Raw genomic sequence first — 27,400 nt, 5'->3', positions numbered from 1 at the left:
CTGAACCTGTCAAACGTTGCGAGCAGGAATGCACACAGGAGTAGTGACGCATCAAGAGCAATATAGTCCGATACTGGTAAATATAGGACTTTTTATGGCGCTATTTCACGTATCCACGCAGAATGGCCGCGATCTGCGTGCTGGCGGAGTGGAAATAGTCTGCTCAAGATTGATGCCCACCGTTACACATCTTTATGCACTACATGCATAAACGCACAGCCACCGGTGGCTTCATGATACAGTAGCGTCTACACATCAGCTGGACGCATGGGCGCCACAGTGTTTGGGGTAGATCGCGCTCCTGGCTGCGATCGGGCGCCGTGGTTGTGCTCACTTGCACGAATGAATTGCTCATTTCGTGCACCTAGCGGGTGAACGTCGGAAGAGGCCGCCATGATGCCAAGAAACTTTCATTCGATAATTGTTGCGGTATTAAGAGGGAGAGAAACAGGAACCATGTACCAAACACCCACACGCTTTCAGGTGAGCAATCCCGTGCAATGCATGCAACCATGCAGTTATATGCATGTTCGCATGTACCTGTTCTGTCTCTGCATGCCCGCGGCCGGCACCGGGGATTCAATAGGGTTTTCTGGGCTCACAGAGGTTTTATTGTGTTCTTGTGTCCGTTGTGGAACACGCGTCCAAGTACAAGGGGACCACGGTCTGGCAGATGCTGCTGAAAGAGGCTACCCCCTAGTACTGAGAGGCTTTCGCGGTAACTTGAGGGGGCTCCGCGGTCTTCAGCACAGAGCAACTGCGACGCTGCGTCATGTCAACCTCATAAGTCGAGAGGCGCGCTCAATACACCCCTCTAATAGCAGTCGTGACTACTACGTCACTCCTGCGAGAAAATGCAGACGGCTTGGATCGTTGTCTGCGGATATCGGAGCGGATGATTGCGGCGCACGAAGTTGGATGCGCCACCGCCGTCGGAGGCGATATTCACTGAGGCGTTGCGGGTCTGCCGCAAGGGGGCAAGCGTAAGCAGAGCTGCTTCACCGCATACTTTCTGTCACCTCCAAATAATTTGTCGTTCGTTCCCTTAGTCATTCTATCTTTGCTCTTTATATTTCTCTGCCGGCGTTGCTGACGAATGCCCTCCAGAATCTTTGGCCTGCGCCGCCTTTTCTAGTCTGTGTTCCGCCGACCTACTTCCAACAGAACTCGCTCACCCGGAGTTTGGCGCCTGTTTGGGACTGGGTTGTCGCGGCATCAAAGCGACGAACGAGGAATCCTAGCCTCATACAGGGGGGGAGGGGGGGGAGGCGGGGGGCACACCGCTGGGTTCCATGCTGGCAAACGCTACGGTAGCCCCGATCTCCACAGACGTCGCGCTGCGCATTTTCGCCGCACAGGCGACGGCTCCGACGCGCTCCTGGCGCTTGTAGGACCCCTCGCTCAGGCGACTGCATCCGCGTGGGGGATGCAAGAATGTGGGATCTGAGGCGCGTTATTCTTGGGGAGGCTTGCTTGCAGGTCAGGCAGATTGCACAGCCGAACCGACTGCGACATTCCTCGGCCTCTCGCGCAGCCATCGGACTTCAGGATACGTGGAGTCCTCCCTCGGCGAGCTGTGATCATCGCCTCTCTCCCTCCCTTGGGGGACGACTCGGACGTCCTCTCTCAACCAGCAATGACTCCTTCGATCATGCCCACTCGACGCCAGGTTGCCGGCGGGACCGCGCGGAAAAGGAGAGGCAACAAGAGGGCGCCTTTTCGGCTGCTCCGCCTCGACTAGATCAGATAGCTGCGCGGCAATGCTTCTCTTCCCTCCGCTTGGTTCGGACGCCCACTCACGGGCCTCTGACGTCTCCTCTGGGAAGCTCTCCGCTGACTAGCAAAGGATCTTCTTCGGTTGCCAGTGAAGCGCCAGCGGTCGCGACGCGACTAGACATAACATCCTCATGGATCCGCGGGGGGCTGAGGCAGGGACGGCATTTTTCGACGACATCGGCGGGCGGCGCGCTCGCCGACAGCCGGTCGACAGGCGTTCAAGAGGATGACAGACGCACGTGCGGATACAGCGTTTCGCAGTTTGTCCGTGCATGCGCTGAAGTGTTGGATGAGTCTCAGCTTCGCCGAGTGGCCATCAGGCTTGTGGAGTATAAAAATCTGAAGCGGCAGAAGCCTAACAGCAGGGACGCCGCTATCCGGGCAATCAAGAGAATCCTTCCAGGTGCGTGTCACTCGCGGGGGCCTTCCTCCCAACATCTCGTGTCTGGAGCGTTACGTTCCGTGCGCTTCCGATGCAGCAAATCACTAGTCACCGTGCACACGTATTTCGCAACTAAAGTGCGTCGCCTCCAGCAGGAAAAGCTGTGCGGAATGTCTCGTGTGCTGTATATACTAACGCAGGCAAGTACCAAGACTCCATCGCTGAACACTTGGCTCGCTGCATCGACGTTGTGGATCCCGACCAGTTTCATCGCTTGGCAAAGTTGGCACGCGCTCGCCACTGCCTCGTAAGCAAACACGCGATGGAGTGATCGCCGTCTACGCCTCGTTGTGGACAAGTGAACCGTCGATCGAGAGCAGTGTTGAAGTTTGTGCCGCACCTTCCATGTGCCTGGTTATTCAGAGATGCTCAGCTTTGTAAGGCCACTGCGTTTCAGCGTCGTGCGTGACTGGAGCCCGCGGTGGCGGTCGATGCATGCGGCGTTCTCTGCTGACAGTGCGCGGCGCACGTTAGCACAGCGATATCCTCTTGAGTGTGATGCGTGGGCCGAGGAATTCGAGATCGAAATCGGATGGGTGGCTGGGGTGTACTGTCTGTTCAGGCTGACGACTTCCATGAGAGCGTGCCGCAGTCGCGGTTGTCTGACTACACATCCGCTGCTCGTTTTTTGACGAAGGCGTCCAGCTCGAAGGCGCAGACGTCGAAGAAGGCAGCCAGCGCTCACCAGACGGCTGAGGCGTACGAAGCCCTGTGCGACGTAGGAGACGTCGGTGTGGCTGCCACGGCCGACGGGCTCGTCCGCCAAGTGGCTCGGAGGCCACCGGCTCCGACGCGAATGCAGGACGTAAGAGACTCACCGGTGTCTCGCGTCTTCCACCGTGCAGTTCCCATGCTGACGTTTTGTAGACCAGTCGCGTGATAGCGTGAAGTGTCCATTCTCAGCCGCTTGTGACAGAAACGCTACAGGTGCGGATCGGGTCGTTTAGGATTGAGGGGTCGAGGGGCGCCAGCAGTCGTCTTGCTCCGCGGCCCGCTGTTGTGAAGTTGCGTTGCTGCGGCACATTCCGAGAGTTCACGAGCTCAGCGTCCCAGGAAGGCGCCGACACGGCGGCGTCTCCGGAGGCTTCTCTTGGCTAGACAAGACTTGTGGACTTTCGCGGAGTCTGCATTTTTCATATGGGTTCCACCGCAGAAACGCGTTGGCGAGTTCCTAGTACACATTGAAGACCCCTCGATACCGGCCGCGGGAAGCACAACAGACCGTCTCGTCTTTATTTCGAATATTCCTCACGGACCGCGAAAGCAAATACGGAAAGCTATCAAAGAGGTGAGGGGCGCTTCGGTAGGAAAGCCTGACGATTACTCTAATGTTTTCGGTAACGCGTATGAAGTCTCCGATGCAAGTTTTCTTTTTCATGCAGTTCGCTGTCTACCTTGTAGATTAATTTCCGTAGCGGAGCAATCTCACGGTTGGCTACAACGTTAGTTTTTGTGGCACACGCGATCTTCTCATAATCGCATTTAGGCCCTCAGCGTGGCTCGTGTCTGGTCAACTTGACTTGTCGTGCAATGCGCTATTACAGGGCTTACGATAAGCCAGAACTGACTCTCTGGGCTCCTGTATGCGTCGACGAGTCTACTATGCGTCTTGCAGTTTATATCTGCGTGTCTGTGTGTGGCTGTGTGCATTCAGGCGTTCATGGGGTGCGGCAAAATCGTCAACCTCGAGATCTTTGATGACCGACTGAGGACGGTGGATGAACGGGATGAGGTAACCAGAGGAATGCACGTTCGCGTGATGAACTTGTTCAGCTTATGAGCTACGTGACGACTATGATGCGATCATTGTGTTTCTACACGTGTTGGAGTTTGCACGTTCCGAGGCTGCAGCCGTCCATCGAATCTTCAAAGTGGGAACGCTCTTTTGCCGTATTCGCTTAAAAGACATCTGGTCTCATAACACCCGAACTGTACAGTTCTCATTGTTTGTGTACCTGCCTGCGGATAATGTGCTTCCGTCTGTGTTATTCAGTTGTCTCTACAAAAACGCGGTGCAAAGGCGTCGGCGGACAAACTGCGCGGCCGGTTTTCACCGATCTTTGCGATCGCAGGTGCGTCAGGAAGATTACGGCGGGGGGCAGGAGCCACACGCGACTTTGAACCCAGCGTAGACGGGTAGGAAACATCGATATTTTGTGTCCCTTGCGCAACGCTGATCTCTCTCGTGTTCAGTTCCTCAGTGGAGTTTACGGTTCTAGGCGACTGCTGCATGAATGTTTTTGGCGCTCGATCAGAGTTCGACACCGCTGAGGCAAAACGTCGCGCTTGCAGCACCTTCCTGCGCATCTTCGGCGTCCCTTGCATTGACCGGCTTCTCTACGTGGAAGATGCGGCTGACAAGAAAACACTTGTAGCCAGCAACCTGCCCTTTGGGCTCGCTGCTGATGGTACGCCGGCCTCAGGTGGTTTCCGTATGCGGGCAGGGAGTACCGCTCTGGTTCCAAGCCTATTCCGTGCTGTGAGACCTCGATATGCCTGTGTGGAAGACAATGCGTCATCAGCCAAAATGGTGTTTCGGAGATCACAGCACGGCGACAGGTACCAATGCGGTTGCGTGTGAAACTCGCTCTCCTAGGTGGCTTTTTGTCCAGTTTAGCATCGCCCTGTATGATCCTACCAACATGCCTGGAACTCATGTGGCCTCACTTCACTGATTTCTCTTTTTTGTAGACATTGGCGGGTCAACCTGTTGCGCACTGCTTGCTTGCAGAGATTGCACGCATACTCGCGTATGCACTGGCGTGTGACCGCTCCGCATCGTCGGTTCCGGCCAGCGTTTGCAGAATCGAAATGACGAACCCACATGTCTACGGTTACAAGGACCTGATTGTGGAAGCCCGCTCAGATTGCCCGCGCCCATATTTCGTCTCGTTACCAGAGGGCGTTTCTGACGCCCGACGTGACGCTGCGCATGATGAGTGCCCAATCGGCAGCGGTGCGTCATTGCAGCCGTCTCTTTCAGGTCAGGAAGCGACGTGTGTTGATGATTGCCTCGCGCCGCCTGCCTTCCTCGATGAGTCACCAATGGCCCGTTTAGCAAGAAATGCGACGAATGATATCCAACTTCCAAGCTATGAGTCGGCCGGTTACGGTCTTGCTGAGGCGGCCATGTTGCACGCAGAAGGTCAAACCCGGCACTCCACAGAGCCCCGTCCCGCGTTTGAGCCCCAGAGGCTCAGCGTCGCCAGCTTTGAGCAGGTGCACGACCCTAATATCGCGCACATTGACATGCCTTCGGAACACTTTTGTGTTGGCAGCGCTGGCGTTCGAGTGAAACCCTCGGGGAGCGCGCCGCAGGCGGGTCCAGGATCACGGGACATCGACTCGTCGCCGGTATTGCGACAAGATCAAGCCCCCACCATGAAGTCTCTTGGTGGCGCAGACGACGCTGCTCCAGGATTGTTGCCGCAAGGCGACTGCCGTCCCAGGGATGTGTGGGCAGGTTCAGAGCGACAAGCTGACGTATCGTGCTCCTCGCATGTGTCAGGCCAGCGCACGGGCGAGCCCCCTCAGGGCGCTGCATCCTGGAAGGCGCTTGACCTCTGCTCTTCTCTAGAGCATGAAGCCGCTTTTCCTCCATTTGTAGCAGACGGGAATGAGCCGCGCGTTTCTCACGCCAGTGCGTCGGGGGGCGGGGGCACACCGTCAGCACAACCCCTTTCAGCCCTTGCTGACGAGACGGTCCCTCACCCTAAGCTGCTGGCCGACCAATTACAATATGATGCATCTTCGGCGCAGAGCGGTTTCTTGCCGTCAGAACCTTCCGACTCCGTATCCCTTTTTTCGGTCACCGTAAGCCGGACTGGTGACTTGAACGAGGAGACGTTTTTTCCTGAAGAAAAGTCAGACTGCCTCGAAGTAAGCTGCTCGACCGTGGATCAGCTCGGGTGACTGCATGCTCGGGAACTAGGGAGCTCTGCTCAAACGGCGATGACGCTCTGCAGAGCAACCTGGTGTAGGGTAAAGTGTAGTACCCAGACTCGTTGCCAGCTCTGGTCACGTTTTCAAGCACCGGTCATCGCGTGTTGCGCCATCTCTCGTATATGCCCGCTTGTTTCAGGAAAAATCATCGGATGTCAGCGACGTCTTACCCGTCCTTCGGCATGACCAGGATATGGCGAATGTTGTGCTACAAAAGTGAGGCAATATTCGGCGGGCTGCAGGCTCCGGCTGCAACATTCGCCCCTCTCAATCTCTGAGGCCGCACAGAATCTGGACGGCCGTGCTACAAGCCGCAATAAGCACGCCTGATGTGGGCGGACGTTTTCCTCCAGGTTCCTTACAGATCGTCTCAATGCGCAGAACGATGGCCTGTTCGTCCTGAGATTCGCATCATTCGAGGCGGCGGCGGTGGCAATCCGAAAGTGCAGGGGGACGGTTCTGTTTGATAGACGCGCTCTTCTGATCTTCTCCCCAAGGCGATGCGTCGCCATCGATGGTAGGTGACCGGACACCTACAAGGTGTGCGATGTGTTACTCCCATGTCTTACATTATTTTTGATGAATTGCTGAGTTACAGTGTAGCCATCGAGAACCCCATTTCTACGAGTTGCTTGTACCAGGTCACTAGTTTTTTATTTCACAGTAGAACGGCCACTGGTGTCGGCTCATTTTTTTTCCAGGACAGTTAGCTGTGGTATCGGTTCATGTTCTTTTTTAGGACAGTTGGTTGATCTTCCCCTACGCTAAGCGCCCAGCGGGATCACAGGTTCGGTCATCAGCGATGCTTGAGATTGACGGGTGCGCAGTTAACGAGGTACACTTCGATTTCGGAAGAGGACACGTGACCGCCATGGCCGGAATAGTGCCAGAGGGACGTACGGGACACTGTGGGTCGGATGGCCTTTCATGTCAACACCGCGCAGAGATTACCTTAAGATCCTGAGGCTAAACTAACCCAGGAGACTTCCCCCCCGTAAACACCATTTGTATCAGCACTACGGCAAAGAGAAAGAAGATGGCTCCCACGGCTGCAGACCAGAACAGAGTCACCTGCAGGTGGGATGTTTTTCAGCACGTGGGTAAATCGTTAGAGAATTCAGTTCTTACTGAAACGAAAACGGTCCACCACATTGAAGGAGCGGTCGATTCGCATGTCGCTGACATGTTTATCTGTATGTTCCGTGCGAAATTGTGTCTCGGTAATGCGGGACGACCGTCTTGCGGACGTACCTCAATTGTGCCAATCCCCATCCAGATAAATCCGAGGACGAGAATAAGTATTTCAGCCCATATCTGTAGGTGTAATGCTGCTTCGCAGAAGCCTGCGAAAGTATTCAATACCACGGACCGTAGGTTCGAAGCCATAGTATTTCTTAATCAAGCCAGTCATGTAGGTCGCCGGAAAGCTCTGCGCCGCGTAGAGATATGCATTCGAATGCTCTCAGAAAACACCATTGGTGACGTACGAAGAAGGTACAACCGAGGAGCCACCACTCTGCAGCAGGTGGATCAGCCGGCAATGTACAGTGGGCTTGTCATGTCTCTTACTGAGAGGCACGTCACAGTCTGCGTCTACGTTAAGCAGAAAGACCGTTAGAAATACAAGAGTCGCCGTGCCTGAGACAGCAGTGAGAGCCATCGCCTGCAATTAGTGCCGTCAGAAATGGTGTGAGAATGAAATGTTAGGATATTCTCGAGAACAGGCAGGTGGGCTTAGCGATTTGCCTTCGTTAACGCACCGCATCTAGAGATGGAGGACAATTGAATGTGGCGCTACAGCGTAGAGAACGCATCTTGCGTACTTTGAAAGGTCTCCTGCGACAACCTGGGCGGCGCGTCGGCACGTCGGCGGCCCCTGTCTGCCATAGTGCTGCAACTCTGTTTTTATCACGTCAAATATCTGTTTTAGGATATATGTGCTGTCACAGTCACCGATTTGGCGGCCGTGGTAAACCTGTAAAGACAATGGCAAGATCCCGCAGTGCTCTGACATCTGTAGAGACACCTTCCATGCGCTTGCCAGTGGTCCTTCAACATGCCCGCGAGCTCTTCGCGGCTGTAGATTCCTGCAGTCATCTGTACCGTTCATCAGAGAAAGGTAAACGCGAAAAAAAACGTCTCAGGAGGCGTCAGGCGCGTTGTTCAGAATCACTTTGCCTCGAAGCAGCGTCACATTTTTCCAGCTGCTATGCCCTCGGCGGTTGGCGAGCAATCGGGCGAATGACTTCCTTAGCACCTGATGGAAAATGCAAACCTTCAAACCTTCTTCGTGTGCTCAGAAACGTTTCATATGAATATCTCTTTGGAATTCGCTGCGCGCGTAAGAGACGGTGGCAGGGATAATTTATTATGTGTGTCTGACGGGGAGCTGGGTCATGCCGTATGCCGTCGTGCTAGACCCGTGTGCTCAACGCTTTACATCCGCATGCGTGCATGATCTCGTTGCCTACAAGAACCTGCTAAACAGCCCGTTTCCTCTGCGTGTACCACCTTTTCTCTGTCTTTGTTTCAACTTTAGAGGGGGGGCAGCGGGATAGAGATGCTGTCCTGTTCGGTTTCCTGCATTCCACGGAAGGGGCAGGCGTCTTCGCAGCATGAGCTTGTCTAAAGCTACACCTGCCTCGCCCGTTGAGGCTGTCTATTTCGGCGTCGTAGACTGTGAGTGCTTAAACAATTAGCGTCTTTTTTGTGCTTTATTGCCCTTAAACTTCACGAAGTTGCCCCCGTCGCATGCGCTCAATGCTTGCAGGTGTTTTTAAAGAATTACAGGCCGGCGGTTTCTCTATCATCGATAAGAACACTGCCGAAGCGTTCGTAGTGGTGAGCAACCGAAATGCTCATACCGTAGAGAACGAGTGTACGGAAGACACTGGCCATCTTTGCTTCCGCTTCGGCTCTGTGTTAGCTGCCTCAGTGCGTAGGCGCCTGGGTCGGATACGTGTGTACGATTTTCCACGAAACTAGCTGGTGACAGTACAGCAGCAATTTTTGTTCGCGCGCCACCACCAGCTGTAGATGCACTGCCTATAGCTGACGGTAACAGTTGGTGAGTCCTTTCGTCTTTTGTCGCGTCGCAGGCATGGAAGGAAGGTATAAAGTTACGACTGGAAAATCCTTCGCCGTTTTCTGCCCGGGTAGGTGTTTGATTCGGTATTGCCCGCTTCACCAGGGGGAACGTTAACGATGATGGTTTCCCAGTCGCGTACTACGACTACAGAGGCGGTGACTTCTTGTATCATACGATAGATATGCCGTCTCACACGTGTGCGCCACAGGGTGAAACACGCAAGCAACGTCGATTGACATCGAGCGCTAGACGGTGAGGACAGAGGTCTTCCAACGCAGCTGTCATCCATTAGTAGCACACTCTTCCGCAACTAATGGTGCGACTTGCCGGTATGTTCTCTGCCCTCGATGAAAAATATATCAATTTGCTCAGCTCCGACCAATCATGCCGGCGCGAAGTCCTACCAGATCAACACGGTAAGTGTTTTGTAGGAGAGTACCTCTTCGTGGAGGCTGGGGAACCGCCGTTATGGCAAGTGACAGCATCACCGTTGTCCTATACGAAATGTGCAGACGATGATGACTTTGAAGATGCAAACGTCGACCAACCGTCAGAGCCGCACCTGCAAGACTCACTCGGAATAAACCTTGCGGAGGAGGAGATCAGATTTTTATCGTCAGCAGGGGGAAGAGCGGCGCCGTCTTTAGAGGACCTCACAGATGTGGACTCGCGGGAAATCGTGCAGGGGCATATCCTAGGAACTTTCGAAAAGGTAAGATGCTGCTGATGTACAAATATGGTTATGCTGGTATACAGAGGAGGTTTTGCTTCATCAAGCGGATGAATGAACAAGAGCCCGGCATTTTACTCGAAGGTGTCGTCGCGTCTCCTGTACCCCAACTGTGAGTTTCGTGTGCACTCGACTTTTTGGCAGGTGACGCGTCCTGCCGAAACGGGAAAGCGTCTGTCCGACACTCGACCAGCTTGCTGGACACTTACGGTGAAAAACGGAGTCATGAAGGTATGCGTCGTGCACAAATCCGTTTGTGTTTAGCACCAGTCTGCGAGGATTGCACAGAATGAGACTTTGAGCTGGTAATCTGAGAAACGTTTGTTGCTCTTGATCAGGTTTCGGGGCGCGAATTCGCCTTTGATAGACTCGAAGCGGAGGTGAAAGAGAGCTGATCTACGTGGTACTGGACCGCGCTACCCACTGGATTTTTTTGCAGAATCAGTCGAGCTGGTGTCGTCCGCTAGTCTTCGATCCTAATGTACAGGCGGGGCCGGTCACTGTAGCTAGAAAACACTATCATGAAGCCGGTTCAAAGCCCACACCCAGTCGCGGTGGTGCCCTACACTGAGGCTGAGCAACGGCGTTTCATGACAGCTGCTATCAACGAGGCAAAGGCTGCTCTGGAAGAGGGAGAGGTCCCAGTAGGGTGCGTGCTTGTCGACTCAAGGACACGGGAAGTTGTGAGCACCGGCAGGAACGCAACAAACAGGACGAAGAACGCGACAAGGCATTGTGAATTCGAAGCTCTGGATGCATACATGGCTTCACATTCTCAGCAGGATGGAGAGGACAGCGGCCCAGAAGCTGACACCGCATATCTCGACTTGTTCGTAACGTGTGAACCGTGTGTTATGTGTGCCGTCGCCCTGCAGTGCGCGGGGATTAGAAGAGTTTACTATGGCTGTGGGAATGACAGATTTGGGGGATGCGGTTCTGTGTTGTCTCTCAATAAGAAGCTCTCTACGCAGTGGACGGGCTTGGAATGCCATCCTGGCATTTTCAAAGAGGAGGCGGTTGCTCTTCTCAGGTCGTTTTACTCGCGAGGAAATCCAAACGCTCCAGACGAAAAACGCCACCGCCACCTTTAACACATTACTGCCTGACAACTCTGGTGCAATGGCATCGCTCTTGTTGACCCGGCGTGGAAGGCCGCTGAGGGTTGAATGCAGTTCAGCCTCAACTCGGCTCCGAAGCCGGTGATTCCCGTCTTGTCATTGTGTGGACAAGGTATCGAGCACGTATCTAGCATTGAAAACTGAGTACAGTATCTATGTCACTCAGTCGGTGATGATGAGCTTTGGGCCTTCCGACGAAAGCAGCTGAGCTGCAAGACAGGGCCCCTCCACATCTGCGTCGTGACGAGGCACTTTCATTCCTATCGTTCTCGTCTAAAGTGGGCTTGTGTTTCTGCTGACGGATTCTACAGCAAGAGTCCACAGGCGGGGGAACAGGGACGGACCCCCGCTACTACGTGGCACTGACTACTAACTCGGGCTGAATACGGCAACTGTGACTCGGCGCACGACTTTCGTCTGCGTTCGCTGCGTGCCGAACCAAACACACCGAATACAGTAGCCCGTCCGTATACCTTTGCGGTAGATTGCATCGCTTTCTGTTCGCTGGTAGAAAATGAGCTGCTTCACAAGTTGCTGGGAATGTATGCTGGGCAACATCCGGCTCAAACAGAGCAGAGGTATCTGCAGTTCTGATGGAGGAAAATGCTACAGTACAGAGTAAAACAGAACCACAACGGGCCATTGGATTTCGTCGACGCTGTATACAAGATAAAACGGCTCATGTCGCTGTTACTGCTGGCCACACGCCGAAGTGAGAAAAACTTCGTCCACGATCGCTCCAAGCAGAATAGGGGAGCCGGAGCGCGCGGCCGACAGGCCCGTGTGACGCAGCCGAAATTTCCACGTGGATGTCTTCTGTCTGTTAATAAGGCCAGTAAAACTGGTTGTCGAGATAAAATTGCCGCAGGACTACGCAAAGCTTCCTAAATGCCTTCATCAACGCTTTGTAGGAAGAGCATTTTGCATCGGCGCATGCGTGAAGTTGCCGGCAGCGCATAGACATTCATTTCGAGGACCACGGGAGGCTGGTGGAGGGAGGGGGGGACGTTGTCGCTCGCTCTCTCCCAGAAGCCTCTCCCAACACCATGCAGCCAGCCAGCTTCCGTACTTGACTGAGACGAGAGCAGAGACGGAGTACCTCAAGACCTGCTGCCGTACTCGATGCAATATCAGGTGTGAGGACGACGTTCCCAATGCCGATCCCCGTTAAGCTTATTTGAGATGTTGTTTCTCTCTTAGTGAGCTTGAGGGGCCGAGGCATAGAGTTGGTGTTTTTTTCGATGTTATAGACATAATATCAGCGGCCTTTTTTGCGGGTGTTGGTTTGTTTTCCTCGAGCCATCCCAACTTGTACAGGCTTGACCAGATCCCCGGATACGAGGTGTCAAACTACCCTTTCGCGTCAAAGATGTCCCTGTTTTAACAAAGAAGTGCTCTTCGCCATGTCGGCGAAACAAGAAAGATGAAATAGATTCATGCACTGTCTGTGATGGAGATCCGCAGTCTCTGTGCAGTTTGCCATGCGCGCTACTGTGAGATCAAAAATCGGGACAATATGCGCGAGCATTCACCTCAGAGCGCTCATACCGACCATGTGCTTTCCACTCTCGCTGTCTTTTTGAATGGCGCTTCCTCATCCATGCTGGGCATTGTTTTTCTGGGCGATGCTCCTGTAAACATCACATTCAAAACAATGCGTTCTTTGCTTTCTGTAGTCCCGGTGCTTTGAATAAGCGTTATCCCGACGGGAAAGCCTTCAGCCCTCCTTGGTAAGAGTTGGGGCAGCAGCTTTTCGTCACCCGTCCATTCTTCGGTGCGTCTGGAAGCTGTTTCCGTGTGTGTATTCATGATTGCGGTAGGCCTGTGTGTAGAGAGGTTTGCGCATCTCCCATCTGCAACCGTTCCCTTTCGTTCTTGTTCCTGCTGCGCGGGTGAGTCCGGGGGTAGTGGACTCGGGGCAGGGTGACGTTTTTCTGTTTTGCCTTGTGGACATGCGTGCGGAGCTCTGCTGTCATCTGTTCGCGCCACGCATTTTTTTTCTCCTCTCTGGATATGCGTTCGTCTTCGGGTTGTTGAGTTTCTCACGGTGAAACTGAAGCACACTGAGCGCACCGGAGTCAACGGTGAAATCGCCGGTAGTGAAGGGGGCGTCTGTTCGCGTTCAACGGTCCAGCCCCCTTTCAAGAAACCGCAACAGAGCAGTTCTTCTGGCACAGTGTTACCCGTGCAATATCTTCCGTCATTCTGTTTTAGAAAACGGTTGTGGTGGTGGCGTTCGCTCCGTATTTTTCGGCAAAAAGCAAACTCTTCTGTCGCTGTGTCTGGTATTTGTGGATCGCGGACGGCAGTGGAGGGTTCTCCGCTTTTTTGGGGGATAAGCACGTCTCTCGCTGCTGATTATATCGCGGGTTCCTTTTGTGGTCCTTCGTTTTTTGCAGGGTCGCTGTGAGGTGCTGGAGGCTTCTGCGTCGTCCATGCCGCGCCCGTTTTCTGCGGCGTGCGCCGCAGGCTCCGTCCGCTGAGCGTCTGGGACCGAATAGCCTTCGGCTGCCAGGGCTGAGGCCGCGGACAAGCAAACGCATCTGATTTTTGGCCAGTCATGCCCTCAGCGTTTTCAACTGTGCTCTGCCCCATAGGGCCCCCGTCGCCTCATTCAGCCTCGCTGCCCTCCACAGCATACACTCCCTGTCGAGAGGCTTGTGAATTGAGAAAGAGTTACCACGGTTCCCCGTGTATATCTGAGCGCAAACAAAGCGCAACGACTAGCGCTTCAGCAGTGACATTAAAAGCGAGAAACGCAGACGCTGCGCCAGGAGGGTCCCGGCGGACTCCTCCGCTCCGTGCTGAGTCAACGAGGAACTCTCTCAAGTCTCGGAACACAATGACTGCCTCCGCCTTTCCGCCCGTTCTTCAACGCCCGTGTGTCACGCTCTTGCATCAGCACCCACCCACCTCTGGCCCTTTCTCAGGTTCTATGGAGGGGTCAACAGGCCCCACTACGTCTAGCGCCACGTCCGGTCACAGCCGCTCCCTTTCACGCTCAGAATCTTCCGGAGAGTTTCCTGCAGCTCCTGGAGGCGGGTTGGTAGAAGGATTGTCGCGCCAGCCGCAAACGAGTGACATGAATGGTCCTGGCTCCACCATGCCAAGCAGGAGGCACACAGTGGATGGCCAGGGCCAGGCTTTCGTTCCTCGTCATCCGTTTCTGCAGGGCTTCAGTGGACCTCCCCAAGCTTCCCACCGCGAGCCCCGTGGGGGTGTGGGAGCGTCGCGCAGCCAGCAGCCGCCTGGGCTGCGAACTCGAAGCAGGGGTGAAGCTTCCAGCGTCTGGAATTTCTCGGCCTCTGGAGAGAGCGGCGAGAACTCGACGTCAGCAGTGGGTTTAGATCGTCTCTCATCTGAAACTCGCCGCGGTTCCAGAAATGGGCCAGATCCTGCTGGGAAAGCAACCAGTGGAGACACCAGTACACACTCCTTTATAGCAGCCAGGAGGGATGAAGGTTCAAGTGCTGGAGCCAGTGAGAGTGGCTCGACGACCGCTGAAGCAGCGACGTCGGGAGCTGTGAGCGGCAAAGGCACAGACAGCACAGGCGGAGGGCGCGGGTCTCCAGAGGATAGCCAAGCGCTGGTTGACTCTCGAGATGGCTCCAATCCGGGAGAATGCGCGGGACACATTGCTGATGGACCGACAGGGAAAGGCGCGGGTGCCAACCGAATATACACGCGGGACCACGGAGAAAAGGAGACCACCGCGTTGCGATCGCCAGCGGCGACTCCGTCCACCCCGCCGGTCGGGCTAGCGGCTACCCCGCAACGTGAGTTGTCTCTGGGGGGCGGAGCGGGGGAAGGAGCAGAGTTGTTGCGGTGTGACTTGATGTGGATCGCATCCGGGAACAAGGGGGGCCCCATCACCCCTGTTGAGAGCTGTGAATTGCATCCGATTGTGATCATTCGCGATCGGAAAGGAAGGGTGTTTGACGACGACGAGGAGTGTGCAGAGAATCCGATAGGCAAATCGTCGGAGATTTTTTTCCGTTGGATGCGCGGGCCGCCCCGGGCAGTTTGCACCTTCCATCCGCAGCGGACTGCATCACTGCAGTGCGTCGTGACGCTGCGCTGCTTCTGCTGCTATGACTGCTTCCGGAAAGGATATAAACAACTCCACAAATTCTACAGGACGCGTGGCATGGCCTCTATTTTGCCTCATCCGAACTCCCACACATACGGGGTTCCCTGCCGTCCTTTCGACTGGAGCGATTTCGATGCAAATCGCCATTTCGATGCAGAACATTTGGCTCTCCTGAAGCAGGCAGGGCTCGTGGCAACAGAAGGCGAAGAAGGGAACTGGCAGCCGGTGTCCACTAATCGAAACTACACGCCCACGAAGGCTGACGTGGGACACCAACTTAGACTCGAGGCTCTGGTTGTCGGGCGCACGGCGCTGGCACAACTGATTGAAAATGAAATTGAGCGTGGGTTTGGGGGGCCGAATGGCGACGGAGGGCAAGGTGCTTTGGAGTCGGCTACAGGAGATGCGGAGGTCTGCGGCGGCGCGGCGGTGGATGGCCAGTCGAGAAGCACACGTACGTCGGCGGGGGAAGCAATAGAAGGAGGATCTGCGGCCTCGCGGCGTGGAGAGGGCGCGAGGCGGCTTTCGCAAGGTGGTGCGTCAAGTGATGGGCGGTTTTTAGGGACTCGACGAGGGAGTCAGTCAGAGGGCGCGGGGGGGCGTGCCGACGCAGGCCCGCCAGAAGGCCCTCGGAGCCAGAACACGGTGGCGGGGAGGAGCAGCAACACGCGTGGCAGCAGTGCAATATCCACAGCGGTGCAGAAGAGTGGAGAGCCACATCAAGGCAGCAGCTCCTCGTCCGAGGATGATTCATCGCGCTTCCTTGTGAACGGCAAACCTGTCGACATGGCGCTGGCGGCCAAACTTGCCTGGGCAGCTGCGTCTCTCCACGACTCAAGTCACTACCGTCAAGTCTCCACAGGATGCTGCGTTCCTACGGTCGATACGGTGCCTCGCCGCAGGAGACGGTTGGCGTCTGTTCCGCTGGCGCCTCCCATGCATGGGATGGCACAGCCGCCTCAGCACCAGCCGCAAGCCTTGGGGCCGCCAGGCGCTGCTTCGCAAGTGGGGACTCTTCCACCTCACAGCCTGCAGGCTGTGAGGTGGAAGAGTCACCACAGGCAGTCGAGTCCGCATGAAGTGGGTCGGTCATCCGATGGAAGTTTGCAGCTGCCGCCCTCTGCGCGTCTCGGCGGAGCGTTCCCCGGGCCAGGCGGCCGAGTCGCTGCCGCTGCACGAGATCGGTTCCTTGCTCCTTCCGATGAACTGCGAGCAGCCGCGTACGGCGCACGAAGTGGGGGATCAGCGAGGGAGGGGGCTGACTCGTCGACATTGGGTGGAGGCGTGGTGGCGTTCTACGCAGGGGAGAATGACGGCTCAGCGTACCCCGGTTCCAGCATTTTTGGCGCCGGGTTCTCCTCGTCCCCCTTCGGCGTCGGAAGCACAAACGGGCTGTGTGATTTCGCGCGTGGTGGCGGCTCGGGCAACGCTGCTGCTGCTCTGTTGCCGTCTTACGGGTCAAACGCAGGCGGGATTACGTGTCACCAGCCGGCAGGCGGCAGCGCCCGACTGTTCCACAACAGCCCCGGGCCTAGCGCAGGTGGGCACGGCATGGGGCGTGACGGCGGGCTGCTAGGAGGCGAGCTGGAAGGAGCTCAGCATGCGTCACGTGCTGGAGGAGTCTTTGATGATTCGGACAGTGACTGCTGTCTCAGCATAGAGGGAAGCTGCACCAGCGGCTGCGCAGGAACTCCACGACGACTTGGCAGCCAGGATGGAAGCCAGATTCGCAGCAGGAGCAGCAGCTCCTGCGCCCTCGAGGAGCTGTCTCCGGAGGACGCCGGACAGTTCAACGTTACGGTCATGACGTGGAACGTGCTCGCCGAACTCTATGGCACTCTGGATGCGTTCCCCCACTGTGATGCCTACATGCTAGCTTGGCCTTATCGAAGGCAACGGATTCTCGACGAGATCGTCGCTCACGACCCCGATGTTATCTGCCTGCAGGTCAGAAAGTTTCCGTGATGTTTTGATCAGTCATCAAACCGCCGTTTACTTGAGATGGGGTAACATCGAACAAGCCCGAAGCGTTTGCTTTTCTTTGACGCTACCGGCCACAGTGCGTCTGTGTGTGTAAGGCTCCAATGCAATACATCTCGTGTGGCCTGCTGACAGCTCATAAGAGTCTATCAGTTGTCAGCACACACCGGGACGAGGCGTGAGTGAGGGGCCTGTGTGCTCCTGATAGATATCTGGGGTATCCATTATTTGTGTGTGGCCCGGGCGTCTATTTGTTTTAGCCCGCACTGTGCCTGTCTTTGTTGCTTTTCAGGAGGTGCAAAGCGAACATTTTGAAGACTTCTTCCTGCCTCAGCTGGCTCGCCGGGGCTACAACGGTGTCTACAAGCAGAAGACGATGGAGATCTTCACAAGCGGTAGTGGAAAGAAGAGCGGCGGCAAGTTCACGATGGACGGATGCGCAACTTTTTATCGAAAGTCGAAACTCACCATCGTGGACCAGTGCGGTTTGGAGTTCAGCCAACTCATCAAGCAGGCGTCTCGTGAGCAGTTGCCTCGTCAGTTACAGAGACAAGCCATCAAGCGTCTCCTCAAAGACAACGTGGCTCTGCTTCTGCTTCTCGAGGTGAAGAACGAGGGCGATACTCGCGCAGCGGCCAAAGCGGAGGAAACTGACAGGGGCCGCGACACCGGAGAGCGTCGGAATGATGACCGCGGCAATCGCAGCAGTAGTGACAGTAGAGCTCTTTCTGCGTCAGCGGGCACGCGCTCGTGGGCCGATTCCGCGAGTAGTCCGCCGGAGTCTGCCGGTGCGACGTTTTCACGGGGGCGCATGCAGGCTACAGCTGGCTTTGTCAGCGGAGGCGGAAGTCTTCTCAGCGGCGCAAATCGCGCAGAGTCGGAAAATCCGCGAGGCAGTCGCGGCGCGCAGGAAGAGGACGCCGAGCCCGTCCGCTCGACGCTGCGGGCAACCGCTCCGGCGTGGGGAGAAGCCCCGCGTTTCGTTTTGGATCACGCAGCGCAGGGCGGTGGAATGGAGGGAGCGCAGTGGGGACTGTCTCTCGGATCTAATGGACCGGCAGGTTTGACCGGGGCGCGACGCAAACTTCTCCTAGTAGCCAACACGCACATCGTCGCGAATCCCGAGTCCAACGACGTGAAAATCTGGCAAGCACAGACTCTAGTCGGGTAGGTGCTGCTGCAGCGGCGCGTGCGGCACCACGTGCTACGGACGGAAGGGGAGCGGTCGTCGAGCGTGTCTGCCGCAGCCGCTCTCTCCGAGCTGCCTCTGGCGTTTACAGCTGGAGTGTTCGAATTCGGGCCATCCAATCCCTGAAGCAGCGGGGGGGCTTGAAGAAGTCACTGCGGAATACAGAGCTTGTGCCGTGGGATCTGGGTGTGCATATGTTCGGTGCATGCTTTCTTCTTTCCTGTGCTGCGCTCGCTTTCTTCAGGATGATGGAGAAGTACTTGCTGGCGTTCCGCCCTCCCGCCTACATCGATTCCCCCTGCCTCACCCCAGCTGCAGTCCTGTGTGGAGACTTCAACAGCACGCCAGACAGTGCGGTCTACCAGCTGGTGGTGACGGGCCGCTGCGATCGGCAGCACATCGACCTTGCGTCCGATCGCCACGGCCTGCTCACTGAGCTGAATCTTGGCCACAGCATCCCTCTCAAATCTGCGTACGCCGTTGTAAGTGGCGCACGAGCTTGCTTTGCTAGAGCCGTGGAGACTGTCGCGCAGCGACTGACGACCCAGCTCTGCATTGCCGCGGTCTGCACGCAGCGTTGAGGCGGTGCGGACGCCTCTGCCCTGTCGCCCCGCAGCCAAGGCATGACCCCGCGAGACGGTGTCCCTGTCGCGTATCGGGAGCTGTGGTGTCTTCATGTGTCTTGCTTCGCAGAGCAAAGCGTTAAAAGATGGTTTGAACCCGCACGATTTCTACGACCTGCGACAGTCCGAGCCGGAGTTCACCAACTACACGGGGAGCTACACAGGCTGCTTGGATTACCTCTTTTTCACTGACACCGTGTTGCGCGTTCGCGAAATTCTTGAGCCCGTCGACTCCAAACAGCTGTTCCGGGTAAGCCTAGCGTTTCCTTCAATTTCATGCCGTAGGAGAGACCTACATGTCTCTCAGTACGGGTAGGGCGCGAGTGTGTGTGCCTTCCTTCCTTCTAGTTTGTGGTGAAGTCGGTCTAGCCTGGCTGGCATATTCAACTGTACGCACACTATGCGGATCGCCACACTGTCGTGCTGTTTTGTTTCCAGTCGTTCATACCCGCCGGCTACTTCTGAACGCACGTCTGCACGGGTTTGGCGTTGGGGAGGAAGCAGGCATGCTCGCCTCTGTTGTCCCGTTCCCGTGCTTAGAGGGTTCGCGCCGTATCTCCAGTTCTCCCATGTGTTGTGCATGTGCGCCGTCGAAGAGTGCGTCTCGAGGTGTGGATGTCACTAGTTTATGCGTGTGTTGCGTGTGGGATCAGGAAGCGCGAGCGCTGCAACTCCTCCACCAAGCGCTGCCGAGTCCCCTGCGCCCATCAGACCACATTCCTCTGTTATGCAAATTCGAGTGGATAGCGTGACAGTGGCAGTCCCCTCCGCGGGGGGGGCACTGACGCTGGAGCACAATCGATACATGTGACACCGTTGCAAGGCCGGGCGCTGGCTGCCTCCGCTGGTCGACAAAAATGATTGTGAGTCTGTGGACATGGCGCCGGACACACTCGGGTTTCGAGTGAGTTGACCGGCGGCGTGGGGAGGGGGTGGGCGCGGGGATCGAGAGGCTGCGAACACGCAGTTTTTCGTGTGCGAGGAGGACGGCAGCTTGAACGACCGATAACGAGGGGAGTGCAGTGGACTGGGCCGAAGAGGTCCTTCAGACTTCAGAGTAATGTATCATTCCTTGGTTTTTCCAGGTGCTCTGCTGGAATTGTTTGTTGGAAGGCCTTCTCTGTTGTCTTTTTTTTATTCCGTTCGTCAGCCGTTCCGAACGGGTCGATACATTACCCAAAGCTCCGATTGTCATGGGTATTTGCTGACGTTGCGTGTCCACGAAGGTGTGATAGTTCCTGCATTCAAAGAACTCGCCTCCGCTTCAGCAGGGCCACCGTTTTCACAGAAATGGAGTTTGACGTCCTTTGCTGCTGACGCGTGCGACAAGATGATAGAGATGAGGGGGCTACATTCGCGAGATATGATCGTTTATGTCTATTTTTGTTGTGTAGGCCGGCAGTAGTAAACCGGTAGTCGTTTCTGTTTCTTCACTGGCAACCGGTTTTTGCTTGTAGAAATTGATGTTCCTGTCAATCAACACCTGAAATCACGTTTTATCGCATTCGTGTAATCCTAGCGCGCCATGGCTTCCCAGCGCCGCTCCGTCATGCATTTTTGCGGCAACAAGTCCACTGGTGCGCAGAGGGCAGCTCCGGACGGCTGTAGCCCAATTCTAGAGTGTGTCAGGCAGATAGCACGGTCGTTCCATTAGCACTTCTCCAGAGCCCACCCCGTGTCAAGGTCCGGAGAGAATGGGCGAATTAGTTGTTCGCATGGCAGCTGATGAACAGCTCCAAAAAGCGTGTAGCCCCGTCGTGTTTAGTGCCAGTGCTGTATACACGCGGCAAACGCGGACACGGGAGTCGGCTGTGCTCTCTGTGTTGCAATCGTCACCTTTTCCTTCCAAATCCGGCAATGAGGGTGTGTAGCGGTTTCCCGCTGCAACGGTGGCCCAACAGACTGTCGATTTTCTTCGTGTTCCCAAACCCGTTGTCCCACAGTCAGGTCTTGTTGCGATGAGGCCCGTATCACATCAAATAAGTATGTGAACGGAACCACGGCTCCACGGAGGGAATAAACCAGGCTACACTGTTGTGCTATTTGAGGCTACCTACAACCCTCCCCTGAAAGACCTATTGCCTGAAGGCGCCATCACGCCCAACGCTCACATGATCACCCAAATCCAACGTTGACCTTGCTGCCTCGCGATGTCTTCTAACACCCCTCCTGTGCTTGGTGAGCCCCTTTGTCTCGTCATGCTACCTGTTGGCTCGCGCTGTACCGCAGTGCCTCCCAGCAGTGTGTGATAAAGGGCGGGCAATCACAGGCATGGATGCATGTGTCTGAGACCCGTGCCCTGGTGCGACAGTCTGTGCGGCCTGCCCCGCTGCCTTAATGAACAAGACTGGCCACGTCGATACCAGTTTCCCTCATGTTGCTGATGTAGCACTGCGATACGATCGCAGAAGTGCTACAGTGACGCACCAGGATGTAAAAGCACTCACCCCCCGAAACAGCAAACATGCTGCATTAGTAAAGTAATCGACCCAAACACCCCACCACGTTGGCGTGCCGACGCCCGATATTCCCTAGAAAATCCCTTTTCCTGACTCGCGGTGGAGTCGCAGCGAGCGACCTCAGACTACACATAACCTATACTGTACGCAAACTCTGTACGACAGCAAAATCTGGGAGTTCATAAGTTCCTCTTGCAAGCCACGCGGCCTGCAGATTATTCGCAGGTGTCTGAACGAGGGTGGAATCATACCCCACTTGACTTGAACGACCTCTCAAGAGAATTGGCCAGGCACACAGGCATCTTTGCCACCAGCCGTGCATATTCGCGCGCGTCGCAACCCCCGCCCAATGTAAAGGGATGGCAACTATTGTTCTTGTTGAAAGCCACGGAAAACTGTCATAGCGTTTCAGGGCCGAGTTGCCAAGAATTGCAATGCAGTCCATGTTGACATCGAGGACCAGTGTAGAACCACCTGCGTGCGACCACTTCGAACTATCGTGCACACAGCGACCCTCCCCACGACTTCTGTGCAAGATGCTGCACCGCTCCATGAACGGCGGCCCGGGTTGCGCTGCAACTGTACTCCGTCAAAAACAAGTGGAGGTCCAGCCTGCTTTGTTTTGACAACTGGGCGTATGTGACACACATCGCGTGCCCGCTGACAACTCCTGTCCTACAAGCAAGTGTCCCACAAAAGCTCTATATACTACAGTGAAGGAAAGAGGGTTGACGGGCAGAGGAGCTACTTCCAGAAGCTGAAATATGAAGAGATATCAGGGCTTTCGGCCATCTTCTCGATCGCCTTGTCCACGCCTTGGATCTTCTCAGCCACATTGCGCACGAGGCACGTCTCCTACAAGTTTAATAGAAAAACACAGCAATCGGCATACGGCCGCATCTACCAAATACCTCCGTAGCGGTGAATCTGTCCCGACCCTAGGGCCCGTTCATGCAAGGCACGCACACCTGCACGGTGGCGGTAAACTTGCTCTTGAGCCGCAGTGTGAAAGTTACACCAGCGTCCGAGAAACATGGCACACTGTTGAGGCAGAGCGTTGCATTACACAGACAACACTATTCGGGATGCGAGTCCACAGGTAGATGGTCCCACCCTTCGCAAGCTAGTTTACCGCCGAAATTCCTTTCCATTTGTTAGGACGTCCTGTGCTGTGAAACTTCACCTGTGCCGGCCGTACTAACAAGAAAGCCACCTACCGACATGTTTTCCGTCTGTCTCTCAGATGTTTTTCATTCGCATGCGTGAAGGCATGACGCACCCAGTCGCGAAGGTGGACTTAAGCGACTTACCTTCACGTCGTGCGTGCGAATAACACCGATAGCATCGGCGTTCGCAGTGCACCACGCGACCACCGCCGCCCCCCCCCATCGGCGTCCTTCGACTTCTTCCTTCGACGGTGGAGCCGGAGGCTTCGGGCCTTCTTCGTCGGTTCCCCACCCAATAAATCTGCGGAGCACAACGTGCAGACAGCCACGTCGGTACATTCGAACCCTCCACGCCTCCTTTCGCTGCCTTCCTATGTCATACCCGCCAGAGCTGTTCCTTGTGTCCAGTCTCAGAACCCCTGCGCGACGTGGCAAACAACCCCCCGGGCGGTATACTAACCACTGCCCGTTCAAAGCAAGCAATACCGCACCAGCCCCGCCGAAAGCGCGAGCCCCCTGCTGCCGACAACATCCCGCATTACCTCTTCCTGGAGTGACCAATGAGCTGGGGAATGCCTTCCGGCAACATTTCTCTGATGCGTCTCGCGGACCTGAGAAGCTCGAAGCTTTGTTCAGGGCTCTTAGAGATTCCCAAACCTGGATCCGCCAGAATCCTCCACCTGCCGCGCAAAGGCACTGTCGCGCACATTTCGGTGTCCCCCAAACACTGGTGAACTCGTGACTGATAGGCCCTCGACAAGCTCCGCTTGGCGCCTCGGGCTACGCTACCGTGAACGAGCTCCGCGGCAAGCAGGCTGTACTGTGAAGGTCCCAGCGAACACTCAAGCGTAAGACGCTTTGAAGGAGGACGGCTACTACTGTCCACCCTCTCCCCCTCATTCAACACCGCCCATAACAGATGAACGGGCGTGCCTATCGCCTGCGCGCACCGGCATATCCACGGCGTCTAGAAGCGCAGCCACGTACGCCAGCCCCGGCCGTAACACAGTCCAAAGCGGCAGGCGGAAGGCCTATTTCTCAGGAGGCTGCTGACCTACGGCAGCCTGATCCACGAAGCGAGCACAGGTACTGAAAAAACGTACCGGCCAAGGGCATTTTTTTGCAAGGCGTTGCTCATCTCCGCCAGCCACGAGCCGACTTCGCGAACCACGTCCTCATAGTCTACACCGGCGCAACAAACACCAGCAGCGGCGTCCTTCAGTGTGGGCACTACCCCCTGACCCTAAACCGACTCCATTCGTTCCAAGCCATGACACGGGGACTAGATGCCTTCATTCCCTCGCGCCCAGCAAAGGCAGGGGTATCTCCACTGTCATATCTGAAAAGATCTTATCCACGCGTATTTTCCCCAATTAAATGCGACGACGCGCAAAGTGAATCGATCCCTTCAGCGGGAACACGCAAGACGCAACGACTGTGAAAAAACCGGCGCGGCCACGCGCGTGACAGCTCTCACCGCAGTAGGAGTCGAAGGTGTCTGGCGTGCCGCGCTTGTGCATGAGGACGATAGTGGTGGAGCTGTCCTGGACGAACGCTAGAGGATCTCCACTGCCCTTCTTCCGCATCTCGCCAGTCTGGTCATTTACCTGAGAGCGGAACCCCAGAGGAATAACGCGACCACAGGAGATGCACGTCAGTATGAGGCCCCCGATGGCCTGCATGCACTCGTAGCATTCAACACCCGGACTCCGCATAAACGGGGCCGTCTTGCTCAAGCCTGTGAAGGTGTTAATACCCTCGAACAGGTAGTCACACTATGCGACAAGCTCGACTGAGTGTGAGTGAAATTCCCGCTTCTGTCGAACAGGCGTTCACGTCAGAAACTGAGGAGTGCCTGCGGGATGCGATTCGCGGGTGCGCGAGCCGAGGATGCCTCTTTCCTCCTGCGTCCACGAGTCGCGCCTTACCCAGTTCGCGCCACTGCTGACGGCTTCCCGAGCAAGCTCGGCCTTCATGGTGTCGACTGATACGATGACGTCGCCGTTGATTCTCTTGCGAATGCCTTGGATTACTGGGATCACTCGCTCTCTCTCCACGGCGAGGGAAACCTCGCCTTTTGCCTTGAAGGGACTAGTCGCTTCGCCTCCTACGTCGAGAATGTCTGCGCCCGCTGTAACCATGCGCTCGGCCGCTTCAAGCGCGTCGTCTACGCTCTCGCAGAAGTTGTCGGTGAACGAGTCTGGGCTGACGTTCACAATCCCCATCACCTTCACTGGGTGCTCCTTTCGAAGACTGTCCTCCAAACGCAGCAGACGGCTGAGCTGCGTGCGCTGAGAATCATCCAGTAACTCCACCATTTTCGCCGCTGCGCGCTTGACGTCAGCTATGTAGCGAAGAGTATCCGCAACCCCTGCGAGGCCCCCGAGAGTCCACAGATTCTCGGTAGTCGCCGCGAAGCAACGCCTGGGTATGGTCAGCGACCCGTCGAGGGTGTAGGGCAGCTCGGGCGCTGACTCAGAGCATGCAGCGTGGCTCCCCGCGTGTTCGCAGCTGCGGGTCGCAGTGTTTTTGGCCGCTGCCTCTTGAAGGCGAATTCTGCGCAGCTCGAGGTTGCGGAGAAGAAGCTCTTTCAGCGACACGCCTTCAACGGGGTGTATTTTGTCAGGGTCGATGTCGCAGAGGGGAAACAAGACAAAGTTCCTCGTGGACAAACGCGGATGCGGCAAAATGGTCTGCCACTTCTTGTCTGGGGGCCAGGAGGACGCCTCGTCCACCACGCACGACGCACCGTTTTTGTCAAGGAAAAGCAGATCCATGTCGATGAGGCGGGGCGCACCGCGGACGTACTTGGCTTTCTCAGGCTTCTCCGCCGCGTTCCCGTCGGCGCTGGACTCCTCGTCGGCCGCGCAGTCGTCTTTGAAGGCTGCGCCAGTCTTGAGGAACTTCTCCAACTGCTTTTCCTGTTCTTCATCAGTCGGCAGCGGCCGCCCGGTGCGCGCCTCCAGATCCTTGAGAACCTCGAGGACGTCCCACGGGTCTGTGACCCTGGACTGGAGCTTGACTACGGCGTTGAGGTAGAACGGGTGGAAGACGTCGTGCGGGACGCCCGGCGGGCAGACATCGAAGGCGGGCACAGTCTCGTACAGACACGACGTGCTCAGAATCGGACCCAGACATTCTCGTAGCTCCCGAATCGCCTGTTCGATTATGGCCAGCCGGGCCTCTCCACGAAGGTTCGACCCCAAACAGATGTACGCCGTGGCGCTCTCCTCGGCGGAGCCCTCCGCGGCGCGCCCCGGGTCTGCCTGCAGGGGGCCTCCCGCCATCGTTCTCGACTGGATCCCAAGCACCAGAAGGGAACTCAAGGACGCACCGCGTGTTTTCGCGCGCGTCAGCCCAAACGACAGCCCCGAGACTCGGGGGCAGACGCCTCCGTAGAGTCTAGATGGCCTGTTGAAGGCAGCTCGCTGAAACTGGAGGAGCCGTGGCGAGCTGGGGGACGAGGCAGCTACGAGATCCGCACGCAGAGTCGGTGGATCTGAACAGAGAGGACGTGGCGAAGGCGCGGCTCGTGGACACGAAAACGATCGCGGACGAGCAAGCGCGTAGCTTCGAGGCCACAAAGCAAAGCCGGGCGAGACTCCCGCCAGCAGTGGCAGCATATCTGCACAGGAAAAAAAGGATAGACACACCGCACAGGCAGCAGTTGTCCTGCTTCAGAGTCCTCGACGCCCACACGGCAGCAACCGGAACTTAGTTACGTCCTCCCCATCCTACCACGCATTTGCAGATAGTGCAGCCCACTATTCAGAGACAATGGTGTGCGCTACGTGGGCGGCGGGGGGGGGGGGGGGGGGGGGGGGGGGGGGCCGCATATCAAACCGAGTCCTGGGAGCCGCGCTGCCTAGACGCGCAACGCGTTCAAGCTCGACGCAGATTCCTGTCCAGCCTGTCGCTAGAGAAATGAGCACGCATGCCCATAAACTGGGTTTTCTGGAGTTGTTGACAAGGAGCTCCAACACTGCTTCCCCGATAGATCGTTTGCACCGTGCCTTTTCCTTAACATCCTGCACAAGTCGTCCGCGCAGGAAAATATCAAAGATGGACTTGCGCCCACAAACACGCAAAGGCTCGTAAAGCGCACTCGTGGAACATACCTATTCACCGGACGGGTGGAGGCGACGCCCCTCCTTTCGTTTGGGGAAGGGAATGATATTGAGGCGGGGTGCTTCGTCAAACACGTTGACCTCGACGGGAGTCGCGGTCTAGAGCTGTTTTACGCTTCGCAAAATTGAATTGAAAGGGCTCGACGCGTTTCGCAGGGAGGCGCTGAAACAAATGGAAGTGACTGAGCTCGCGAGCAATCGTGAGCACACGGAGCAAATCTGATTCGTCCCCGCGGTGGGAGAAACGCCGTCTGCTAGTTTGCAGGCCGCCTCGATTCTGCAACGGAGACGGGTCTGACGCGCCTGCCGACGCCCAGAGACGCTGGGAGCCGAAGCGTCTGGTGGGGACGAGCCGCGCAGAATCCGTTGCAGAAAGAAAAGCCAGTCAAGCGCGCTTTTTTCTTTGTTTTGGAGCGATGGCTCGTCCGCAGAATGCGGCCGGATACCGATTTCGGCAGCGGTGGACACGTCTTAGGAGACAGCGCGATCTACGCCGTCCGCATGGCGTCGAATTTCTGGAAGACACCACCGAGACAGTTGCAGGAGGAGAACGACATGATTCTGCTGAAGACACCGACGACTCTGCGTCAAAGCCGATACTGTCGACCTTCCCTTTTTAGAGGTTTCCGTTCTTCTTTGCGAAAAAGTCGCACAGCGTCTAACGCGGAGA

At 56.3% G+C, this 27,400-nt stretch overlaps 6 protein-coding genes across 6 annotated transcripts; 4 read left to right on the top strand and 2 right to left on the bottom strand.

The window, feature by feature from the left end:
- Positions 1-1,434: 1,434 nt before the first annotated feature.
- BESB_002970 (uncharacterized protein) lies at positions 1,435-6,928 on the top strand (the record flags this gene model as incomplete). The annotated part of the gene is made up of 11 exons (XM_029359052.1): positions 1,435-2,179; positions 2,359-2,465; positions 2,781-3,023; positions 3,372-3,506; positions 3,873-3,950; positions 4,212-4,290; positions 4,474-4,626; positions 4,950-6,097; positions 6,300-6,376; positions 6,514-6,677; positions 6,900-6,928. 11 exons carry the CDS (start codon positions 1,435-1,437, stop codon positions 6,926-6,928), a joined length of 2,958 nt encoding a protein of 985 aa, XP_029221965.1.
- A 248-nt stretch (positions 6,929-7,176) lies between these two features.
- BESB_002960 (putative membrane protein) lies at positions 7,177-7,974 on the bottom strand (the record flags this gene model as incomplete). The annotated part of the gene is made up of 7 exons (XM_029359051.1): positions 7,177-7,209; positions 7,289-7,351; positions 7,412-7,474; positions 7,530-7,589; positions 7,648-7,676; positions 7,730-7,823; positions 7,921-7,974. The coding sequence occupies 7 exons, from the start codon at positions 7,972-7,974 to the stop codon at positions 7,177-7,179; spliced, it is 396 nt and encodes a 131-aa protein (XP_029221964.1).
- Positions 7,975-8,775: 801 nt separating this feature from the next.
- BESB_002950 (uncharacterized protein) lies at positions 8,776-10,373 on the top strand (the record flags this gene model as incomplete). The annotated part of the gene is made up of 8 exons (XM_029359050.1): positions 8,776-8,839; positions 8,931-9,001; positions 9,259-9,315; positions 9,457-9,500; positions 9,621-9,664; positions 9,761-9,960; positions 10,123-10,209; positions 10,317-10,373. 8 exons carry the CDS (start codon positions 8,776-8,778, stop codon positions 10,371-10,373), a joined length of 624 nt encoding a protein of 207 aa, XP_029221963.1.
- A 126-nt stretch (positions 10,374-10,499) lies between these two features.
- Positions 10,500-11,069, top strand: BESB_002940 (putative CMP/dCMP deaminase, zinc-binding; the record flags this gene model as incomplete). The annotated part of the gene is made up of 1 exon (XM_029359049.1): positions 10,500-11,069. One exon carries the CDS (start codon positions 10,500-10,502, stop codon positions 11,067-11,069), a length of 570 nt encoding a protein of 189 aa, XP_029221962.1.
- Positions 11,070-13,938: 2,869 nt separating this feature from the next.
- BESB_002930 (endonuclease/exonuclease/phosphatase family protein) lies at positions 13,939-19,730 on the top strand (the record flags this gene model as incomplete). The annotated part of the gene is made up of 5 exons (XM_029359048.1): positions 13,939-17,133; positions 17,459-18,333; positions 18,600-18,837; positions 19,049-19,228; positions 19,632-19,730. The coding sequence occupies 5 exons, from the start codon at positions 13,939-13,941 to the stop codon at positions 19,728-19,730; spliced, it is 4,587 nt and encodes a 1,528-aa protein (XP_029221961.1).
- Positions 19,731-22,181: 2,451 nt separating this feature from the next.
- Positions 22,182-25,890, bottom strand: BESB_002920 (dihydropteroate synthase; the record flags this gene model as incomplete). Its single annotated transcript, XM_029359047.1, has 6 exons — positions 22,182-22,292; positions 22,748-22,904; positions 23,146-23,283; positions 23,707-23,785; positions 24,081-24,210; positions 24,532-25,890. The coding sequence occupies 6 exons, from the start codon at positions 25,888-25,890 to the stop codon at positions 22,182-22,184; spliced, it is 1,974 nt and encodes a 657-aa protein (XP_029221960.1).
- Between the last annotated feature and the right edge of the window lie 1,510 nt (positions 25,891-27,400).

The sequence above is a fragment of the Besnoitia besnoiti genome, chromosome I, assembly GCF_002563875.1.
Source record: "Besnoitia besnoiti strain Bb-Ger1 chromosome I, whole genome shotgun sequence".
Lineage (NCBI taxonomy): Eukaryota > Apicomplexa > Conoidasida > Eucoccidiorida > Sarcocystidae > Besnoitia > Besnoitia besnoiti.
Note: the sequence above shows the minus strand (reverse complement) of the source record. Positions and strands in the feature narration are given on the sequence as shown.